We start from the raw sequence: 20,485 nt of genomic DNA, 5'->3' as shown, positions 1-20,485 counted from the left end.
GCCCAAAGCCATTGCTACACAACGCATATTTAACACATATTTAACTTCTTATGTTCAAAATAATTTGCAAAGTTAAGTTACATTGGGTTTTTTTTATTTACATGGTGATTGCTAGATAGGAAAATTTACACCCAGTTAAAAAAAAAATGTAACCTTTATGGACTCATAGCTTGTAAAAGCCCTCATCCTGAATGTCTCAGATGAAATTAAAAGAATATTTCTATAAAAAGCCTTGCAAATTTCCTTCTTTATCACCTTCAAGTGCTGAAAGATATGATGTACTACACATCTACTGGCAAGCTAGTGATCTCTGAGTTTAGATGGCATTATGGCAGCCAAGACTTGCTGTCATGTGGTAAGTTCTCAACTCAATGAGGAACAAACTCCGTTTATACTGGTATACATACCGACAGAGACAGAGAAGAAAAGAAGCAACTGAAAAGATATCTGCTACTCCACGTTTAGCATGGAACAGCCTTCTTGTCTAAAAACCAGATTGACTTTATTCACCTTGTGAGTAAGAAGGGAAGAATGGTGTGGGAACTACCACGCTGATGTTCAGGTCCTGCTCTGGACAACAAAACATCCCAGTTTCACTTTGAGAAGTAAGAAACACCGTGTATATAAATACTAAGTTGTTCTTACACTGTATAGTAATGGTGTGAAAGAGCAGGTGACACATAAGTCACCTGAAATAAGTAGATAAGCATCACACCAGTGACTACCACTGAAAACTACAGTCCAGATTCACAGGTTTTACTCTCAACTCCTGCCATGAGTTTGACACCTCCCAACAGATAGCTTGTTTTTCATGGAAGCTTTGGAAAAATCAAAAGGAAAACTGCTACAGATATCATAATTAGCTTGATGAGATTTTCAACCCATCTATAACCTATTTTCTTTTGCCCTCCCTTTTTTACCCATGGAATACAGAGAGCATAAAAGGATATACTTCCTGACTGCCTGAATTTTCACAATACAAAACCTGGTTCTTGCAAAGAACCAGCCCGCCAACTTTTATTTCATCCAAGTTTCCAGTTAACTTATTTCTAGAATATCAAAGTGGAAAATTTTAAAAGATGTTCAACTTAACAATAAAATTCACCATACATTGTATATATCTGTAGTAAACTTCATGTAAGAATAAAGCTATGAAATTGATGTTTGCAGCACTAAGTAATAAAAGCTTCTTTTAGCTTGTCATAAAAGCCACTTTTTTGGTATCCACTTTCTTTTATGAAAATAAATGTAAAATAAATAGTTTCAGGCATACAATCAAAACAAACACAATGAAAAAAGCATTATTAGACAGCGATTGTCTCTTTTGTCCATTTCCACAGTGCAGCAATAATTTGGTCATGGCTAATGATTTTTACTGTTTCATCACAACCTGAAAGGATATGTTAATTTTAGTTTCTTTAGCCTTAGGTTACCCAAAATGACTATCATATCACACACTTAGTTTAATTCCAAAGCTTTAAAAACACTGCTGCCTGCACTGCTATTCTGAGTTCATACACGTACAAAATCTCATTAGAGATGCTCTTCCATTAGAAAGTCAATTTAGCATTGTAATTGACCACAAGATTCCAGACTTTTGGGGGTTTACTCTGAGACGTGTGTAAATATATCTTACTGGTTGCCAAGAGTAAAGGATGATGAATAATACACTGCTGTGAATATACCTAAATGAGGTACAGAGCAATATTGAAAACAATACACTACCTGGATAATCCCAACAATTCAACACGTATTAGAAACAAATTATACTCTGTTACTGGTAGAAAAAAAACCTATGTAGAAACATACTGTAACATACAGGTGAGATGAGAAGTAAGGCAAACAACTGAAAAAGCCACAGGTTATTCATTGCAGATAAAATAGGTAGAATGACCGCAAGCACATGGAATATACTGAGACATGCAAACCTCTTCATTTCATGCATATGCCATTAATTAAAGACTTGCTTATGAAATAACCATTATGGATCCAGAAATCTACTGCTAGTCAGTCTATTTACGTGTACTGGGAAAACCTCCATCTTCTTTGCCTGGAAATTAGCTATGAAGAACAATACAGCAGCCAGAGGGCAATTTCACGCAGGAAAACCAATTAAATGATACATTTAAAAATAAAACTTCTGCAAAGAAAACCTTTTTGCAAAACATAAGGTGAAAATATTCACAATTTGTAGTAATGTTTCCAGAAAGGAATTTGTTTTTTTTTTCCGTAACCAGGAGTCTGTTATGGAAGTGATAAAGGTGATAAAGGAGTCTAGTGAAGGTTTCATGCTAGACTTCTATGTAATTTTGTTAAAGGATATTCTTCTACATATCTGGATAAGTTAGTATTCTTGTCTACCTGTTCCAAAGGTAACTGTAGAAGAAGCCATCAACATGAAAGTACAAAGGGTAAGTTGGATAACAAAAAGCCTCCTGAAAAAAGGGAGATTTCAGAAACTCTGCATTTAACAGCAGCTTAAATGAAAGTCAAAGGTCTCAGCAGAGGAGCTTCAGAGGAAGTGTATGTGCTGCTAACGTAAAGTACCTCTGTGTCTCGCACTTCTCTGGGATGGAACAAACCGTCTCTACAGTAAAGATCAAATGAAACAAACCACAAGTCCTTGAATTACTTTATACTTCAGGAAGAGACATGCATCCATGAATTCAAGTTCTACCAGCCTGAATTAACTGCATTTTAGTATTTGGTCAACCAGTTAACAAATCAACCAAGACAGATGCCATTTGAGTTACAGGATAGGTTAAGCACTGAGTTTAAAATGGATGCCTTTGCATTTTCACATTTACCTTTAGGTCCTTTGAACAACTTGATCTCCACCACGGTCTCCAGAATAGGTCTTCTTCGACGAACATACAATCGTACGATGGAGCCAGCCTCTTTTAGGGCCTCCACGGCTTTGCTGTGTGAGACTTCTGACACGTCCACCTCGTTCACTCGCAAGATGCAGTCGTTGACCCTGCAAGAAAAACAAAGACCAGTGGATACTAAATCCTTCAGCTGTTGTTTTGGCCCAAACAGAGTTTTGTCAGTACTGCTGTAAAATGAAGAACGCTTTATTGGGGAATCTGCCAAAAGACAGACTTAATGGGATATGCTTCATCAGCAATTAGACAGAAACAGAACACTTAGTCCCTCCAAAAGACATACCTTAATCAAATTAAAGCCTACCTAGTCACCCACACCTACAATCCTCCTTCATAAACTGGGTGATATCACTAGAGTGATAGAAATGAGTAATAAACAACTTGTCTTTACAGACTTCATTAAAACTCTTTCTACTAAACAATATAATCAAGTTACAACATTTGTGCTACATGTTATTGCTACTGCAGTTGCTCTTAAAGAAATCAGTTGTTGTAATTTAATACAGATAGACCAACAATTGTTCAAATACCTCCTTAAAGCTCACAGATTGCATCAAAGAATTCTAAGCTGTCAAAAACGCTGTCCTACAAAAAGGAGACAATTTAAGCAAGAATGTTTCATACTAAATAATTTAAATAAAATTAATTCTTTACATTTTCAACACTGACTGTATCTTCCAAGATCTCCTGTGTGGTAACAGCATCTATTTTTCATACACCACTAATAAAAGTCTCTCATATTCTTACTTTGGGCATTTACTACAGGATGAACTGAAATAGTCACCCTCAAAAAGGCCTGGTTAGATGGAGTAGCATTCTCTTTATCTGCCACATTTCTCCAAGTTGGAAAGAAAATCTCCCTCTCCAAAGCCACAGGCTAATGATTTAACTACTGGTCCAACCATTTTTGCAAATGAGAGTAAGTGCAAAGAGCAAATTCCCAAGAACTAGATGAAATGAGACTCTATTTTTCTTATGTGAAGTACATTTATTATGAGATGCCTCTCCATACTCTGGGTACAAAAACAAAAAGGCATAAGTAAATGAGTATGTTCTTCTGCATGTCTGAAAGGACAATCAGCAAAGAAAAGATAGGTTGCTAAACGCTGTGTTTCTATACATAAAGATCAATCATCAAATGTGAGTCTTTACAGCAAAAAGATCACTTGAGCTGGGTGTTGCTCATGAACCTTAGGACATGGAGTTAACTCGAACTCTGAGAATTTAGGATGGATTCATATATTCTTGTGTTGCTGGTTTAGTTTAAAATGGAACAGAACAACAAAAACACCCCAACTATTTGAAACCAAAGACCTTCTGTGTTACCAGCCCTTTGGAAGAATATTTCCAGGTGAGAATGTTGACAGAAACCTTTAGCTGCGTGGTGGTTTCAGCTACGGTTGAGTTAATTCTCTTCTAGCAGCAGGTGGAATGCCGTGTTTGGGAGTTAGGGTGAGAGCAGTGCTGGTAACACATGGATGGTTTAGTTGTCGCCAAGCAGTCAGGGACTTTTCAGTTGTTTGTATCACCCTGCTAATGAGAAGGCGGGGTGCACACAGGAGGCTGGGAGGGGACACAGCCAGGACAGGTGACCCAGACTGACTAAAGAGATATTCCATGACAATTATGTCATGCTCAGCATCAAAGGGGGCTGGTGGGGGGAGGAGTGCATGGCTCAGACATGCACAGTTTTTGGGGATGGTCCAGCTTTGGGACGGTTCTAAGCTGTATGGCCTGAGTTGTGCAGTTTGGTGAGAAACTGTCTCGTATATTTTGCTATCAAGCCCTGTTATTGTTATATCTCCCTCTCTGCTGTCCCAGCAAACTGTCCTTATCCCAACCCATGAGGTTTAGGTTGGATTTTTTAGTTTCTTTTCCTCCCTTCTCTTACCCCATCCCCAGTTCCTCATGCATCCCTTCTTAGAGAGCAAGTGGCTGCGTGGTGCTCGGCTCTCAGCTGGGGCAAAACCAAGACAAGCTGACAACTGGTCAAACTTGGAAAGGACATAAAAATTAAACTTCCCTTCAGATAAAAAGGTATTGCAAACTCTGTGGTTTTCACTCAGTCATTGGGTTTGCTGCTTTCCTTCAATGCCAGCAGTATTCATTTTCCCAATGTTTAATTGTGTGGTTTGGCTGTCAAATTAATAAGTGCTCTAATATAAATCACTTGAATTCTTTTAAATAAATCATGAATACATCCTGCTAGTGCTTCCCACTCAGAAAGATGGTAATTATGTCAAAGCTGCTATTCTTTCTATTAATGTAACGATATATCTGATTCTTGTCAAATTTATGACTCTCTTTGTTGTCATATCTGAAATACAATTGACTATTCCATGCTTAATGAACAAGCAATACGATCCTAACCTTTGGATGATTATGAAGATGGAACAGGTTCACAGAGTCTTCTACAAATTTACTCATGTTTTGATGAAAAGAAACAGAATGGTAATACTGCTAATGCAGGATGAATATAGGTGTGAGAAAATATAAACCAGAGAGAAACACTTCCATACAAAGTACCTTAACACAGACTTTGTCAGTGTAGAAGTAGTGGGACAAGAGTTGTCCTACACAGTCTGCTATGATGAAATGCATATCCAGTGCTAGATATTCAGCAGGTTTTTTTCTTCCTTCATAATGGAAAATATGAGGGGTTTATTTATAAATAAATGTTCTACTCGAGAACCTATATGCACATGTGGTAAAAGCACATGCATATGCATGTGCCTATAGACTTCTTTGGACTTTAACACAATTTTTTGGAGTTTGTGCTGACCCACTACCACATCAATAGAATGCAACAATCTCAGGGGCTACCAATATTTGGTGAGAATATTGAGACCTCTAAAACTGCAGGTCCATGGTGCAATGAAATAAATGACATAAGCTGGAGAGCCAAGCTTAACCTTACACATAATGGCTAAATGATTCTTTTATCATTATGAATTTAGATACTCCACAATATTTTTTTTTTAATTTAGAAACACAGAGCACTTGGAAGGTAAAAAAATAATCATAGAATTTTAGCATCCTAGAATCTTCTGAGTTGGAAGGGACCCCTAAGGATCATCAAGTCCAACTCCACAGGGCCTGTGAAGTCAGAGCATGGCACCGAGTGCATCGTTCATGCACTTCTTGACCTCAGTCCAGCTCGGTGGTGGGACCACTTCCCTGCTCCAGTGCCCGACCCCCCTCTCAGTACAGAACCTCTTCCTAACATCCAACTGAAACGCCCCCTGTGGCAGCTTCATGCAGTTCCCTCGGGTTCTATCCCTGGTCACCAAAGCACCTTCCCCCTTTGTTTCCCCTCGGCAGAAAGCCACAGACTGCGATGAGGTCTCCCCTCAGCCTCCTCTTCTCCAGGCTGAACAAGCCAAGGGACTTCAGCCTGTCCATGTAGGTCTTCCCCTCCAGACCCTCCATCACCCTCATTGCCCTCCTCTGGATGCTCTCCAAAAGTTTTGTGTCCATCTTGTACTGTGGTGCCCAAAACTGGCCCCAGGACTCAAGATGAGGCCTCCCCAGCAGTATAAAGCAGGACAATCCCCTCCCCGGACCAGCTGGCAATCTTTATTCACTAAAATATAAGAGAATGTCTGAGAAAGGAATAAAACCAGAAAGCTGAAACAAGACCTCAACACACAGACTGTGATGTTATATTGTCCTCAAATCCACGCAGGGCATTTTCAGGCACAGTTGCTATTAGAAGTCTGTGACAGTGGTTTTGGGATACTTACATTTTGGGATACTACTTAAACTTTCACAGTACAAACCCTACTCTGTAAGAACTCTGCTTTTTTAGTTACCTATAAATACTGCAGCAGTATAAACTTAAAATAATAAAATAATAGCAAAAGAGGCAGTAAATCAAATTTAAGAAAATTCTTTTAGTGTATAGTCCTACCACTTAAGGGGGAAACCATTTTGCCCTTGCAAACAGTTCTCCAATGTATTTTCATGGTGTTACTGTGATATTCACATGACAACTCCAGGACAACAGTGTATTCAAACTAATACATGGATTCCTTTCCCCATTTATCTCAAAACCTTCCTAAGGTCTGCAGGTGGGTGTACACTGTATGTGGAAGTTAGTTCCAGACACAGTTTCAGACCTGCCTCATAATCCAAGATAGCAATACCCAAGTCCAACAAGAGAGATCCTTTCACCAATACCTACAGTAATTCAACACAAAAAATCCAGGCAGGAGGAAAATTATTCCAAGACTTTCCTTGTTTCCACAGCAAGTTACGATAAACATGTTTTATTTATAATATTAAATTGGTTATCTAACAGTCTCTGTACTTTTAAAGTATGACCATTCTACCTCTAAAACTTAACAACATGTGCCTCTTTGAGTAAAGATCTATTCAAAGAGTTTATTGTAAAAATCTCTAAAGAATTTTAAAAAGTTCTAATGAGAGAGAAAACAGAAGAGGAAGTTGTGTTCTAAGCTAAGGCTAATGACTTTTGCAACAATTAAGAAACTCAAGGAAATTCTATTTTCTCTAATTAAATTTTCTCTAATTCTAACAAAAAACACTACTAAAAATTATTCTTCAGATTTCATTGTTAAGATTTAGCAGTGTAATCACATCATCTGCTAATGATACAGGTTCATGGAGGTTTTGACTAAATTTACTCCTTTTTCAATGACAAGCAACATGTGATTAGAAGTATTTTAGAGACAGCATGTGCTGTGCTGAAAGAAAATAATACATTCTAACCATATTTTAAAAGAACTGAAACCTCAAAGCAACATCCGCGCTACTGTTTCTTTGGAAAGAGGGATTCCTATCTCAGTTCAACTCAGCAGACAAGTCTCTCAATTGATTTCTGAGGTACAAGTAAGCCTATTTCTCTTTTAGCTAAGAAACTCAGAAGGAGATTTAGGATTATGCATATATCTAAATTTATTCAGGTCCACAGAATCACCCTTAAGGTAATGGTGGAGTTAAAATGAGCTAAGCAGCTCTCCCCATGGCACACTGTCTCCTCTAAATACTTCAGCAAAATGGATACATTCTCCAAGACTTCTGTAGAATAATTAAGATATAAAGAACCCAGGATCATAAAATACAGAACGCATGCTACCATCGCACCCAGACAGTTACAACCGACATAAGAAATACGAGACTTTGCCAGTATGGGGGAAGGTCACAGACAGAGATGTTTACCAATAGTTGTTGCTATCTTCAGAGCAAATAAGGGGTTGGATTAATTATGAAAAATACTATTCAATAAGGGCTTATTCCAAATTTGTTCTAAGACTGAATACCCTCATCTGAGTTTCACATTTGCTGTTTTCAAGAGTCACAGAATCATTAAGGTTGGAAAAGACCTCCAAGATCATCTAGTCCAACTGTCCCCCTACCACCTCTATTACTCACTAAACCATGTCGCTGATTACCTCAGCCAACATCTCCTTAAACACCCCAAGAGATGGTCACCCACTGTGTTACCCCTTCCAATGCTCAACCACTCTTTCTAAGAAATTTCTCCTCATTTCTAACCTGAACCTCCCATGGCACAACTGGCAGCCATTCCCTCTTGTCCTATCACTGCTTATCTGCTAGAAGAGGCTGACCCTCAGCTCACCACAACCTCCTGTCAGGTAGTTGGACAGAACACAGAGGTCTCCCCTGAGCTTCCTCTTCTCCAGGGTAAATAGTCCCAGTTCCCTCAGCTGCTCCTCATCAGACTTGTGTTCCAGACCCTTGACCAGCTTCACTGCCATTCTCTGGACAAACTCCAGGGCCTCAATGTCTTTCTTGTAGTGAGGGGCCCAAACCTGTACATGGTATTCAAGGGGTGGCCTCACCAGAGCTGAGTACAGAGGGATGATCACCTCTCTGGTGCTGCTGGCCATACTATTCCTGATGCAAGCCAGGATGCCATTGGCCTTCTTGGCCACCTGGTCACACTGCTGGCTCATGTTCAGGCAAGTGTCAACCAACACCCCCAGATCCTTTTCCTCTGTGCAGCTTTCCAGCCACCCTGCCCCAAGCCTGTAGCGTTGCCTGGGGGTATTATAATCAAAATGCAGGACCCAGCACTTTGCCACGTTGAACTTCATCCCATTGGCTTGAACTTCACCCCATCAAGAAAACAGTGCAGACACCCTTGTAAAGCTGGTGACTGCTTCAGTCAAGTTGTAAGTGAACAAGAGGAGTACAATCCTTAGGCACTTACTAGAAATATAGTAGGTGACAACTGATAATCATCATTCTGTTCACATGTTCTGTGCAATATGGTGCCCTGAAGGGAAACCCAAAGCGGCACAGTATGGCAGCAAAGAGCCCCAGAAGACCAAATGGTCCTGCCAAGATGCATTAGCCCACTGCAGCTCCATAATGGAGCTAGTTGCTGTGCTCCATGGAAAAACATCATGGCATTAAAAGCTGCAGTAATCCATGGGTCTTAATTATCATCCAGACACCTCCAGAGTAACTGGCAGTGTATTAATGGGACAGCCCTGCTTCTCACAAATACCGTTACCGTGTTTTCAACTGCAGAATGGTCTACATCAATACATTATTTCTAAGTAAATATATACATTTTTAGCAGCTTTCTAATAAAACCTTTAGTTGCTGAAGTTTAAAAATCAAGACAAAAACATGGTTATTAAGGGAGAATCAGTGCAAAGTTATGGAATGTATCAAGTAGACACATTCCATACCTTCATGTATCAGTATGGAGGACTCAGTCAACAAAAGTAAGAGATAGAAGCACTAAACGTTCACTTCATTTCTTGACTCCTGCTTTTTCTAATCTCTTTAGCCAATGTTTTTCTATAAAAGGGTTGCTTTCTTCCAGAAGTTACAAGAACACAGCACTTTAAGCAGGAACACAAGATTGCAGGTGACAAATTGAAAGGACTTCTTATTATCCTTTTTATAAGAGATCAGTGTATAATCATAATATAAATACATTATCTAACCCTAGGGAATCAGTCTACTCCATCAGTTAGGGAAGACTGACTCTCCCCTAGTTTCAGGGTTTTTTAAACTCTATACACACTCTTCCTATCCCACTGTATGTAAAATTTACAGCATATAGGCATTAAAGACATAATTAGTGGTACTGGCCCATACATATTTTTTCCAAGAAGAATAAATATTTTTTTTTTAATTTCAACTAAGGAGTCCAAACAAAGGGTCTAATACTTACTACAGCAGTTTCCAGATCCGTCTTCCCCATTACAGAATACAGAGCTAACACTAAATACCAATGATACATATGTACCACAGGGCACACTGTTTCCTTAGGTATAATGATCCATAGACACATGATCCAATTTTTGCAGCAAACTCACACATACCCTCGGGCCCCTTTCTGACATTGCACAGTAGTATCAAACTACTGCTATGCCAAATTTAAAAATAAAGGAATAAAACTTAGCAGTAGAAGGAAATTTCTGGCTATTTCTGGGAGGCAGAGAGGGTCTAGTGCTTATGAATATGTCTGATCAAGGTACCTGCCAATGCCAACTCAAAATTCAACACTTGTGTGCTTTATAATGAAATTTGATAAAATTCTCATAGAATGGTTGCTGGCTGAGAATAATACTTGATTAAAAGTTATGAGTGGGGAGGGGGCAATAATTCATTAAGAATTTGAGCTGAACTTAATAAAAATGTGAAATCCTTTTGATATAAATAGCTGTGTAAATATTGGTACAGTAAGATGGCAGCCCAGGTGTATTAACCATGAAGGCACTATCTGAAGCATCGCAGGTAACCGACGCTTCTAGGATGGGGTTTTTTTCTTCCAAGGAAAGTAAATAACATCTACAAACACAACGTTGCATTTCTGAAAGATAAAAATAGTCTTTCAATTCTCTGAATTCTTTAGCAAGTGACGTTAATCTATTAAAATGAAATAAATTGAAAAAAATAGAATCTTTTTTACCCAAAATGTTGGCCTGGTGCCATCCCAACTCTTCCTGTACAATGCTGAGCAGGTCTCTCACCTTTCTTTTTTCTCCTTATCTTCAAACAGAGGATCAAAACCCCACCTGTATCCCACTTCCTTTGGACTGGATGATCTCAAAGGTCTTTTCCAACCTAGTGATTCCTTTGTCTCTTGTTTACTGTCTAAATAAACTTTCCAGAGGTGAGTCTACACCTTCTTGGCTCACCTCAAAGAGGGACTAACCCTCCACGAAGCCTCTGGGCATACTCCGCATGAATAATAGATACCAAACAAAAGCATCTCCCTGCCTTTTCCTGGCTGCATCCAGCCTTGTAACCAGTTCCAAAGTGAGAGATGAAGGGCAACCCCTGCGACCATGCACAAAGGTTGTGCTCTGGGAGCGTCTGTGTGTGTGCAAAGACAGGAACCAAACTCTTGCACAGCATTCCTGTAAGCAAGTACACCCAGACGGATGCTTTCTCCACCTCCACCAGCAAACCAGTTTCGGTGTGCTGGCTGTCAGGAGCCTGAAGGCTGGAGCACGGTTGAGCTAACAAGTCTTGCTGAAAGCAGGGTGTGCTCGTTTAAGGCTGGTGCCCTGCTTCGGCAGCCTCACAACTCATACCAGCAACCATCTTGATTTTCAGCTCGGAGACTGAAATAAAAACAAATCCTAAAATGTTTTTTATTTAACTGTGTGTGTGTGTGTAGGTTTTATCAAAAGATAATGGAAACCCAGTCTGGCCTTCTGTATACCACCAGCCTTCAAGCCCACAGCTGCCAGCATGAGGTTCTGGAAGATGACCTCAAATTGTGTTGGCTGTCCCCTCAGTTCATTGTTTACCCCTACGGATCTCCTCATACAAAAGAGACACCTATCTTTACAAGAAACAAGTCACGCAGACTCACAGAAGGGTAAGGGTTGGGAGGGAACTCAAAAGATCATCTAGTCCAACCCCCACTGCCAGAGCAGGATCACCTAGATTAGGTCAGTCTTTAGCATGGGTACATCCAGCTGACTCTCTCTGGATCCACAAAGTGTCTTGGTACCTTTTCTGACTCCTACCTCCAAGACCCACTAGAACAAAGCCCTAGTCCTTGTCCTCCAGGAGGTTGCATGAGAAAGCAAAAAGGACAGAGGAAACTCATCTTTAGTGTAGCAGGAATCCAGAGTTGTTTAGGAGGTAGAACACCTACTGTAATGCAGTCACAAGTTTCAGATCACATCCAGGATGGCTTAAGGTCATGCCAGTATGACTTGCTGGTGTCCTACCAGAGGACCTTGAGCTTTATTTCCCTTCCAGAACACAGACTGGAGACTAAATTGGCAGGGAACAATTCAGATTTATAAAAATATGTCTGAATTCCAGAATGTGCTATTGCCTGAAATGACTGTATGCTTCCAAACCCTGCTAATAACATGACCTCGCTGACCTGAGACACTGCTAGAAGGCATTCACCTTTATTGTCCCTTGCTACTGCTGCTTTAGTTACTCATGGATTGTTTCTAAAACATCAGCCATCTTAATGAAATGTCAATGTATTAAAGGGCCTGCATAATAATCATAATAGTAATAATAATAATTGAATCTGAAACACACATGACTGGTAACAGTATCAGCAAAGTATTAGCAGAGCAGCTCTCTATCATATGCAGTGTCTCTACCCCTCTCCCTATGTTTCATTTGACTCTATTTTTGAAGTTGCAAGCCAGAAACAGACAGCATACTGCACTATATAATTAGGAATGGAAAAGTCCCTGCAGCCTTTATGCTGGTATAAGAAAATATGTTTAGAAGCCTGAATATGTTCCTATTCACAGTTTCAATAGAGGACACATCAGCATTTGCTTCTTTTTTTTTCTTTTAAGGTCTTAAACTCAGCTGTAAGACTTCACTCCAGGCACAAAGTTGGCTAAAAAGCAGTTTATCTGTTGTTTCAAATCCTTGGGATTGTTTCTGCATTCTAGTCTAGGTCTTAGAGCTTCCTGCAGCAAGGCTGGGGCTCTCCCTCAGTTAACCCTTCCTGCCGCACTGAATAGATCCCTTTGCCTTTCATCATAGGGCACCTGTTTATTTGGGAGTGTTTATGTCTGCCTCTTGCTTGAAAATACCCACCAAGCTAATGTTGAGAATCCAAGAGAATCTGACCCCAAACACTGCTCATGTAACATCAAACTAGCAGAGAAAAATCCCATGCAAAGCTACCCAAGCCAGTAAAGGTACTGACAAAGTAGATCTAGCATGGAAATCCACCTGGATTGATGTTTTCCATATGTCTACAGCCAATTACCACAGGTAAAAGGCCATATTAATGCAGTTCTGCAATGCTGAGCTCATTTAGCACTACCTGGAGTTCCTGCACATCCTGCCATGCAGTGATTGATTTCACGAGGGGCCCCATTAATGGCTATGGACAGGAATAAAGGTGGGAAAGAGAAAAGAAAAGTCACAACCCTGCAGTGCAAAACCCTCTGCCTCCCACAGATTAAAAACAGAAACCTTGGCTCCGGGCAGGAAGATTGCTGCAAAAACACACAACTAAGCAGCAAGACAAGGTGTCCATGAGCCAGGTATGCATGGAGCCACCCAGCTTATCCTGACCCATCGCATCCCCACCGAGGGCCAGGCAACTCCCAGAAATTTGCTGCTTACTAGTTTTATTTGTTGTCCATATATCCCTTCATTAGAAGAGAAAACAAACACTGTTCCCTGGCCATTCTGTTTCCCTCCTGTAGTTAGGAAACAGGACATCATTTTTTACCTCTTGTAACTTATTCTTCATCATCAGAAGAAAGGCCGTGCTAGACAAACTCTCCCAGCCAAAGGCATACGGCTGAGCTGCTGGTAACACTGAGCTAATTTCAGAGATAGGAACACCACCACCCATCTTTCTATTTATCTGAATGGCTGTAACACCCACAGATTTATAACTGAACTCTGAAAAAACCTGCAGTTCAGGTCAAAGTTGTTTTAGTTAGGTTATTTCTTGACAAAAATAATATTGGTTTACGCTGAATAAATTTTGCAGTCAAGACAGAAATAAATTTCATTTAAACACACCTTGAATAAATGTAAGATTGAATGAAAGAAAAGGTTAGACAGTCAGGGAAACAAAAATCAAAATAACAATCTGCTGTCTTATTATCCAATATCATCTCCTAGAAAAAACACTTTAACTACCTCTGCTACCATCACTGATGCTGTTGCACTTTGTAAAATGAAATGTTCTTCTTAAATTGCAGTCAAAATCTCCCATTATTCAGCAACACATCCTCACTTACAAGACTAGAAGGAAATTCTGTCTCTTAGATGAAATCATTACATATCTTACCAAAATTGTAATAATGATAGAAACTAATGCAGGTGCATGTTAGACTGATGTTGAGCAGTGCTCAGGACATCTACAGAGAGGAGACCCTGGTCCATGATCTTTACCTGACTCTAAAACCAGCATGCTCACTGCAAGGTTGCTCTGACCCAATTAACATTTACTTGTCTTCAAGAAAGTGAAATAACTTTGGAAGGAAAGTTCTTCTCTGGAAGATGTGAGTTTGTGCTCCCCAGAGAGAGACGGATGGTAAACAAAGTTCCCCTTCAGAGGTGAGTTGATTTTGCCACTACTGTTGAGAAGGAAGACCTGATTGTCTCTTTTTCCTTTGCCACCTCATTTTGGATCAAAAAATATTTTCTCAAACTTAGCACAGTATTCCAAAGCATTTATAAACCTGAAATTTGTAGACAGCAGATTTTTACGCAGTGATGCAGCCAGCAGTCCACTGAGAAATGCTCACAGGGCAAGGGAGACTTTAAAAATAGCTTATGTAAACAATTACAAGTCAAATAATGAAACTGTATAATTTAAATAAATTGCCACATATACTGAAAACTTTCCAAATTGTTCTATTGCCAAATACACTAAGAATTTATATTTTTAATTACTGATTTAACCGAAAAAAGTGGTAAGAAGTTAATCCAAGGCAATTCTTAGCAAATGTTACTGAAATTCAAAACTGATTTTAAAATCAATAACTTGGCCTTATTACCAGTAGTATTATTCCAAACTATATAAAAGCTGAAGTTTCATAAACTATATGAATGCTCACTGCATGCTATTGACTTGATATTACTTAAAATTTACTCATGATGACCTCATGCAGCATGGTCAATAATATCCAGAGGCTAAAACGGTGGTAAATTCCACATCACCTCCAAATATCATTCTCTACATCTTTACCTTAGGGAAAAAAAAACCCTCAACATACAGTTGAAATTCCTCATATATCTGCTCGAAGGTTGAGCTAACAACACCCCTAAAAAAAAGCACCATTCTTTTTTCTGTTGGATAAAATTCAAGAGATTAAGGATGCTTCTCAAACTCAACGCAGAGTGAGGAGAGGTGCAAAACCCCACTTGGCTTAATGCCTCCCAGAAGAGCCTCACCTCCTTTCACACACTTTGAGAATGGGAAGTAGTTATTAGCTGATGGCAGCTCCTCTTACACAGGGCGTATCTATAAGGGGTTGTGGGAGGAGTAGCTAACACCCATTCAATTTGCACGCAGACAGACTCAAGCATAAACTTTTAGACAGGGCGAGTCTAAGTACATCTCTAACAGAAGGATTTCTCATTTTTTTCCCTCCTTTTCTTTTCCCTCTTCACCACAAACAGCAGAATGATACCCTGGCTGTCTATAATGCCTTTGGAGGCAGGTTTGTTCTAAATAATTTACAATCAAATGATTTTCCGTGACATCAAGCCTTCACTTGTTGCTTGGCTAGCATAACTCAAGGCAAATTAACTTGCTTTTGCTAGGTAAGCCACACCTATAGTAATTTCGTGCAGAGTTTACGATCTTTCATGCATTATTCCTTTCAAAATGCCTCCTGCATAAGACAGACTCCTCTCCCGCCAGCATAAGTCACATTGTCTTCAAGCAGAGTTCGGGGCTGTGAGATAACACCTGCGTTGGGGTAAAGCTGCTGGGTTGGGGACAAGCCGTCCCCTTTGCCAGGCACAGCAGCATAGAACACAAATCAAAACACTCCTCGACCATTAAAGACCATTTTGTACTCAGCAGGCCTGAGATTTCCACCCCGATTTATCAGGCATCAAGTAGGATTTGACTAAACCCAACAGATTTGGAATGGTGTGGGAGAGACGGGGGCGTGAGGCAGCTCAGGGCTGCGGCCTGCAGGGTGAAGCCAGCAGTCACGGGCCGAACGCCGGGCGCACAGTCGATCTGGCCGTGGGCCCCACAACCCCGTGTTTTCGTTTAAATGTTTACCTTTGATTGCAAGCTCTGGACAGCGAGGAGCAGGCAGAGGAAGGAGAAGGGAAGCGTAGGCAGGAGAGGGCTGGGGGTATGCGGAGGGTGGGCAGGACGCTGGGGCTGCAGGCACTCCAGAAGGCTTCCCCAAAATGGGGTCTCAAACGTGTGTCAGATTCCGTTATTAACCTTTCTCGCAGGCTCTATAGGCACTCCTTTTTCTACATCCCCCCCTCCCCACATTAAGTTGCATTTCCCACCCTGTATTTCCTCTCCCTCTGTGTTTCTCATCCGGCTCAACCCTCAGCATCAGTACCCCTTGCTCTTACCACATCTTTCCATTCCTCCGTCCGTTCTCTAACTGCCCAGTTATCCTCAGTCTCTCTGCGTCTCGGTTCCCGCCACTGCCATGTACGACGCTTTCCTTCTCAAACTACTCCCACTAGCAACCGGGCGCTGAATGTCCCAGGGCATCCAGCCTCCGTCGGGAGTGCGGTTTGGTCTGGGAGGCTCTGGCAGCCGGCGGAGGCAGCAGCCTCTAATGGTGGCCAGGAGGAAAAAAAACTTCTCCTCTCAGAACGAGTATTCGTGTCTGCCCTTCAAAGGCAGAGGCCAAAGCCAGAGAGCAGACAGGCGAAGGATGAGAAAAACGAGGTGTAGGTAGCTGTGGGGTGTTGTGGGAGGAAGGCGTTGGGGTAAAGGAAGGGGAAAGGAAAACAAAACCCTGTAAAGCCGGAGATGAGTGAAGGCACCGGGGAGCTGGAAGCTCCTCCCAGCTGCAGGGCTGCTCTGCAGGTAGCGGGAGATGCCCCGGGCCAGGCTCTGTAGGTGTGGTAGAGGGCAGGGACGGGTTCCCAGCCCTGACTTACCCTCCGAGCCCGCCGGTTCAGCTGGCTCCAGCGCCATGCGGGGGCTTCCAGGCCCAGAGCCTGGAGGAAGAGCGGCTGCCTGGCCCGGCCGCTTCCTCGGGACCGAAGCACGCTTTGCCTGCTCCGTGCCCCGAACCACCCGCGGTTAGAATCCTCCCAAACTGACACCGGCCCCGTCTGAAGCACATTCAGGTTTGTGCAGGAAAACCAGTTGCAACAGATAACCCAGAAAGCAATTCCAGATTCAGTATTTTTACAAGCACTTTTCATCTGGGGCTCTCAAAGCGCTTTGCAAATATGAACTCGTTTCAAGCTTCACAACAACCCCCATGAGGCAGAGATAATGATCGCTCTACCCGTTTTACAAATGGGGAAACTTTAGCACAAAAGGAGGAGAGTGTTGCCACAGATCAGGCACGGCGAGTTCAGAACAGAGCAGAACCACGCAGTCCTGCCTCCCAGGCGCTTGCACTAACAAGTAGAAAACCCTCCCTTCTGCTCCGGTTTGATTGAGAAGAGCTATTCTAAACAAAGGTGTAGCATTAAAAAAAAAACCCAACCCACAAAAAACCCCGTAAAAACAAACCGAAGGAGGAGAAAACATTCAGTTCAAGTTCAGTAAGAGGCTTCAGCAGCCTCAGAGCATCAGTACCATTAGGCTGCACACTTCCGTAGCTCCAAGTCCGAGTAGAATGCTAATAGGTTATGTTGGGGCGGGGGAGGAGAAGGTTGCTTTTTGTAAGGGTAGAATTCAGAGGAACATGCAGAATGTAAGCAACACATCCTAACAAAGTACTCGTGCATCTTGCAAGTTTGATATTAGAGCTTTCATGCCACGGGGAAATAAAGAAATTTAACCTCCCTGCTCTCACATCCACAGTAAGAGAAAAGCAGAGCAAGGAATGTGACAGCAGTGATGAGGTACTGTCAGAAATATGCCTTGGCTGAAGGCTGGAAGTTACTCAAACCACAGCTGAGAGTTTTGACAGCACAGGAACTGACCATCTCACCAGGTATTAACTGGCATCGCTTCTTTTGACTGTCAGAAGCAAAAAGTTGACCAAGTTTTTTCTTACAAGTTTTAGAATCGGATCTTTGCTAGTTAGAAAGAACTCAAATTTTAATTTTTATTTGATGATAGCTTAAGTCAGTTCCTTTTTCTTTTTCATTCAAAATTTTATTCTCAGGTTCAGTTGGAGATGAAAGAAAGAAAGAATTCAGCAGTACCCCAGAGGGTTACACCTGTCGAGTACAGGAACAGATGTGAAATATTTTTTCCTTGACTAATGCTAGACTCCACAGACAGCCAACGATTTCTAAGGTATGTAACCACAGAAGGCTTCTTAATCCAGATAAATTATCACTGAGCTATTAAAATTCGTAACTGCAGTAGCAGTGCAAACATGGTGATAATCACTGGGATTTGGCTGCATGGTGCTGTTCTGCTGCTGCAGCGCTCTGGGGAGACTGTCATTTCAGGCAGGGCTAAAGGATGGCCTGGCAGAGACACCTCCCAACCAGTTTGCTACCAGTGCGTGAGATACCTAGTGCAGTGATACCTAGTGAGATACCTAGGGCATTACATAACTGCAGCGTATCTCAAGGCCTACTAATAGCATGCTCCTTTGCTTAAGTGTCTTTCGCAAACAGGGGTTTCAAATAGTAGCAACTTACAAGAAGAAACTGATCCTTGGTGTTTCAAAAGAAAACTTTATCAGAATGTCCCTTGCTGCTGGATGTGAAGAGGCCCATAAAATTCACCAGTTTCAAATGCCACAAGCCAGAGAGGTACCTTTTTCTTCCCATTAATTTCTGTTCTCTTAACCTGAGAATTCAGCTGTTCAAACATAATTTCCCTTTCTTGCACTGCATAAGAGAATGCAAACAGCCTAGCAAGTTATTTTCAAAATAGGAAGAGCAGAAATGTGATCAAATTCAGACACACTGGGCTCTGCGATGCCAAATAAGGAATGCAAACTTCACATAGGAAAAAAGATTTTTTTACAAAGGGATTCAGCTAAAGAGAAGCGATGAAAGCAACAGAAAAGATAAATACATGGTAACATATTCCACTGATGAAAATAAATGGATCATTTCAAACTCGAGTCATAGTAAGCCATCTTCAGGTTTAAAAATAATGTATGGAAATCGGATTTTGATTTTGTGGGCTGACTTTTTTTTTTTTTTTTGGGTGTAGATCCCCTGTGGTAATTCTAGCCTTTTTTATTATTATTATTTTTCAATTCCCCAGTAGCTCAAAAAATGATACGCGCAGATACACAGACAAATAGAGTTAATAAGATCAAACTTCCTAACACAAACCAGGACAGAGTGAGCAGTCAATAATTCACGATCTAATTTATGACTATCTGCAAAGCAAGCATGCTTTGTCTAATGGGGTGAATGTCTCTTTATTAACTTACTACTAAATTATGTACTGAACTAATAGCATTGTCAGAGGCCTGTAAACAGTGCAGATATGAATCAGTGTTTTGTGGCGGCACTGTAGTTATAATAACATCCTGAACAAGCTTTATGCCATTGCAACGATGCACATGGACCTGGTACTGGTAGGCTTAATACAAGATCAAAGTTAACAAGCAGGGACTTAGGCAGTGAATCACAAAGCAGACACACTTCTGGTTTGGTACATAATGATGGTGAAATAAAGTCAGTTGCCCAAGCTGGACTGTGAAGAACATGGACTCTCCCAGGAACAGCTCTTCACCTTAAACTGAAGAAGCCCCTTGTTTTTTCCTATTGCCATTCCCAGTTCACTTCTTACTAAGCAATCTAGTGCTACAAATGGATACCAATAGGCAACAATTGTGTGCCCGCTGCTGCTGGAGGGGTTTAGGTTTCAGACATTTCGTTAGAGGCAAAGCACTGTCAGCATGCTGGGCAAAGGTTGAGGGTGGTCCTTTATCTAGCAAGCCCTCAAGTGGGGACTTGCTTCTGTTTCCTCTTCTTGGTGTCTTTTTTCCTTTAAGATTCTCAGATAAACTGTGCACAATATTTATACCAGAGTGTTTCTTAATTTCAGTTTTCAAGCTTTGAACAAACAGCATGAAACTATAATATTGTGATTCTGTGATTCTATAATTCCTTCTCTGGATCGTCTTTAGCAAAACACAGAAATATTTTTTAAAAATCTGATCAGAATGCAGTATTACCTTTAAATTCCTTTTACTTTTTATTAACAGAATTTGAGGGAGGAAGGATCTTACCTTCAGAGTGCCTTTCTCCTCTCACTACCTATACCTGGCTAAATGTGTAATCTTTTGACACATCAGAGTGGGTTAGTTGACAACTGAAGGGAACACAAATCTAATTTGCTTAAAACCTTTGCTGGTAGGCATGTAACTGAGGCCTGTAAGGCACAGAAACAGCAGAGAAGGAATCACTATTGTATTCCAAGCTTTCTCCCTGATTTACTAGATGACTGAGGGCAAGTTATTTCAGTTCTTGTCTCCTCCTATTAGCATGTGTATTTTGCTCCTTTCTCCACACCAAATCACTCTGAGAGCTGGGGGAGAAAAATCCGG

At 41.0% G+C, this 20,485-nt stretch overlaps 1 protein-coding gene across 6 annotated transcripts in view; it reads right to left on the bottom strand.

Moving 5' to 3' along the window:
* DLG2 (discs large MAGUK scaffold protein 2) overlaps positions 1-20,485 on the bottom strand; it is a gene marked incomplete at both ends in the record, with an annotated part of 916,132 nt that overhangs the window by 340,950 nt on the left and 554,697 nt on the right. For all 6 annotated transcript variants that reach the window (XM_084264083.1, XM_084264085.1, XM_084264086.1 and 3 more), the window contains one exon: positions 2,808-2,977. In XM_084264083.1, coding sequence (XP_084120209.1) covers positions 2,808-2,977 — 170 coding nt within the window. The remainder of the gene's footprint in view (positions 1-2,807; positions 2,978-20,485) is intronic.

This window comes from Gallinula chloropus (assembly GCF_964237585.1).
Source record: "Gallinula chloropus genome assembly, chromosome: 1".
Lineage (NCBI taxonomy): Eukaryota > Metazoa > Chordata > Aves > Gruiformes > Rallidae > Gallinula > Gallinula chloropus.
Note: the sequence above shows the minus strand (reverse complement) of the source record. Positions and strands in the feature narration are given on the sequence as shown.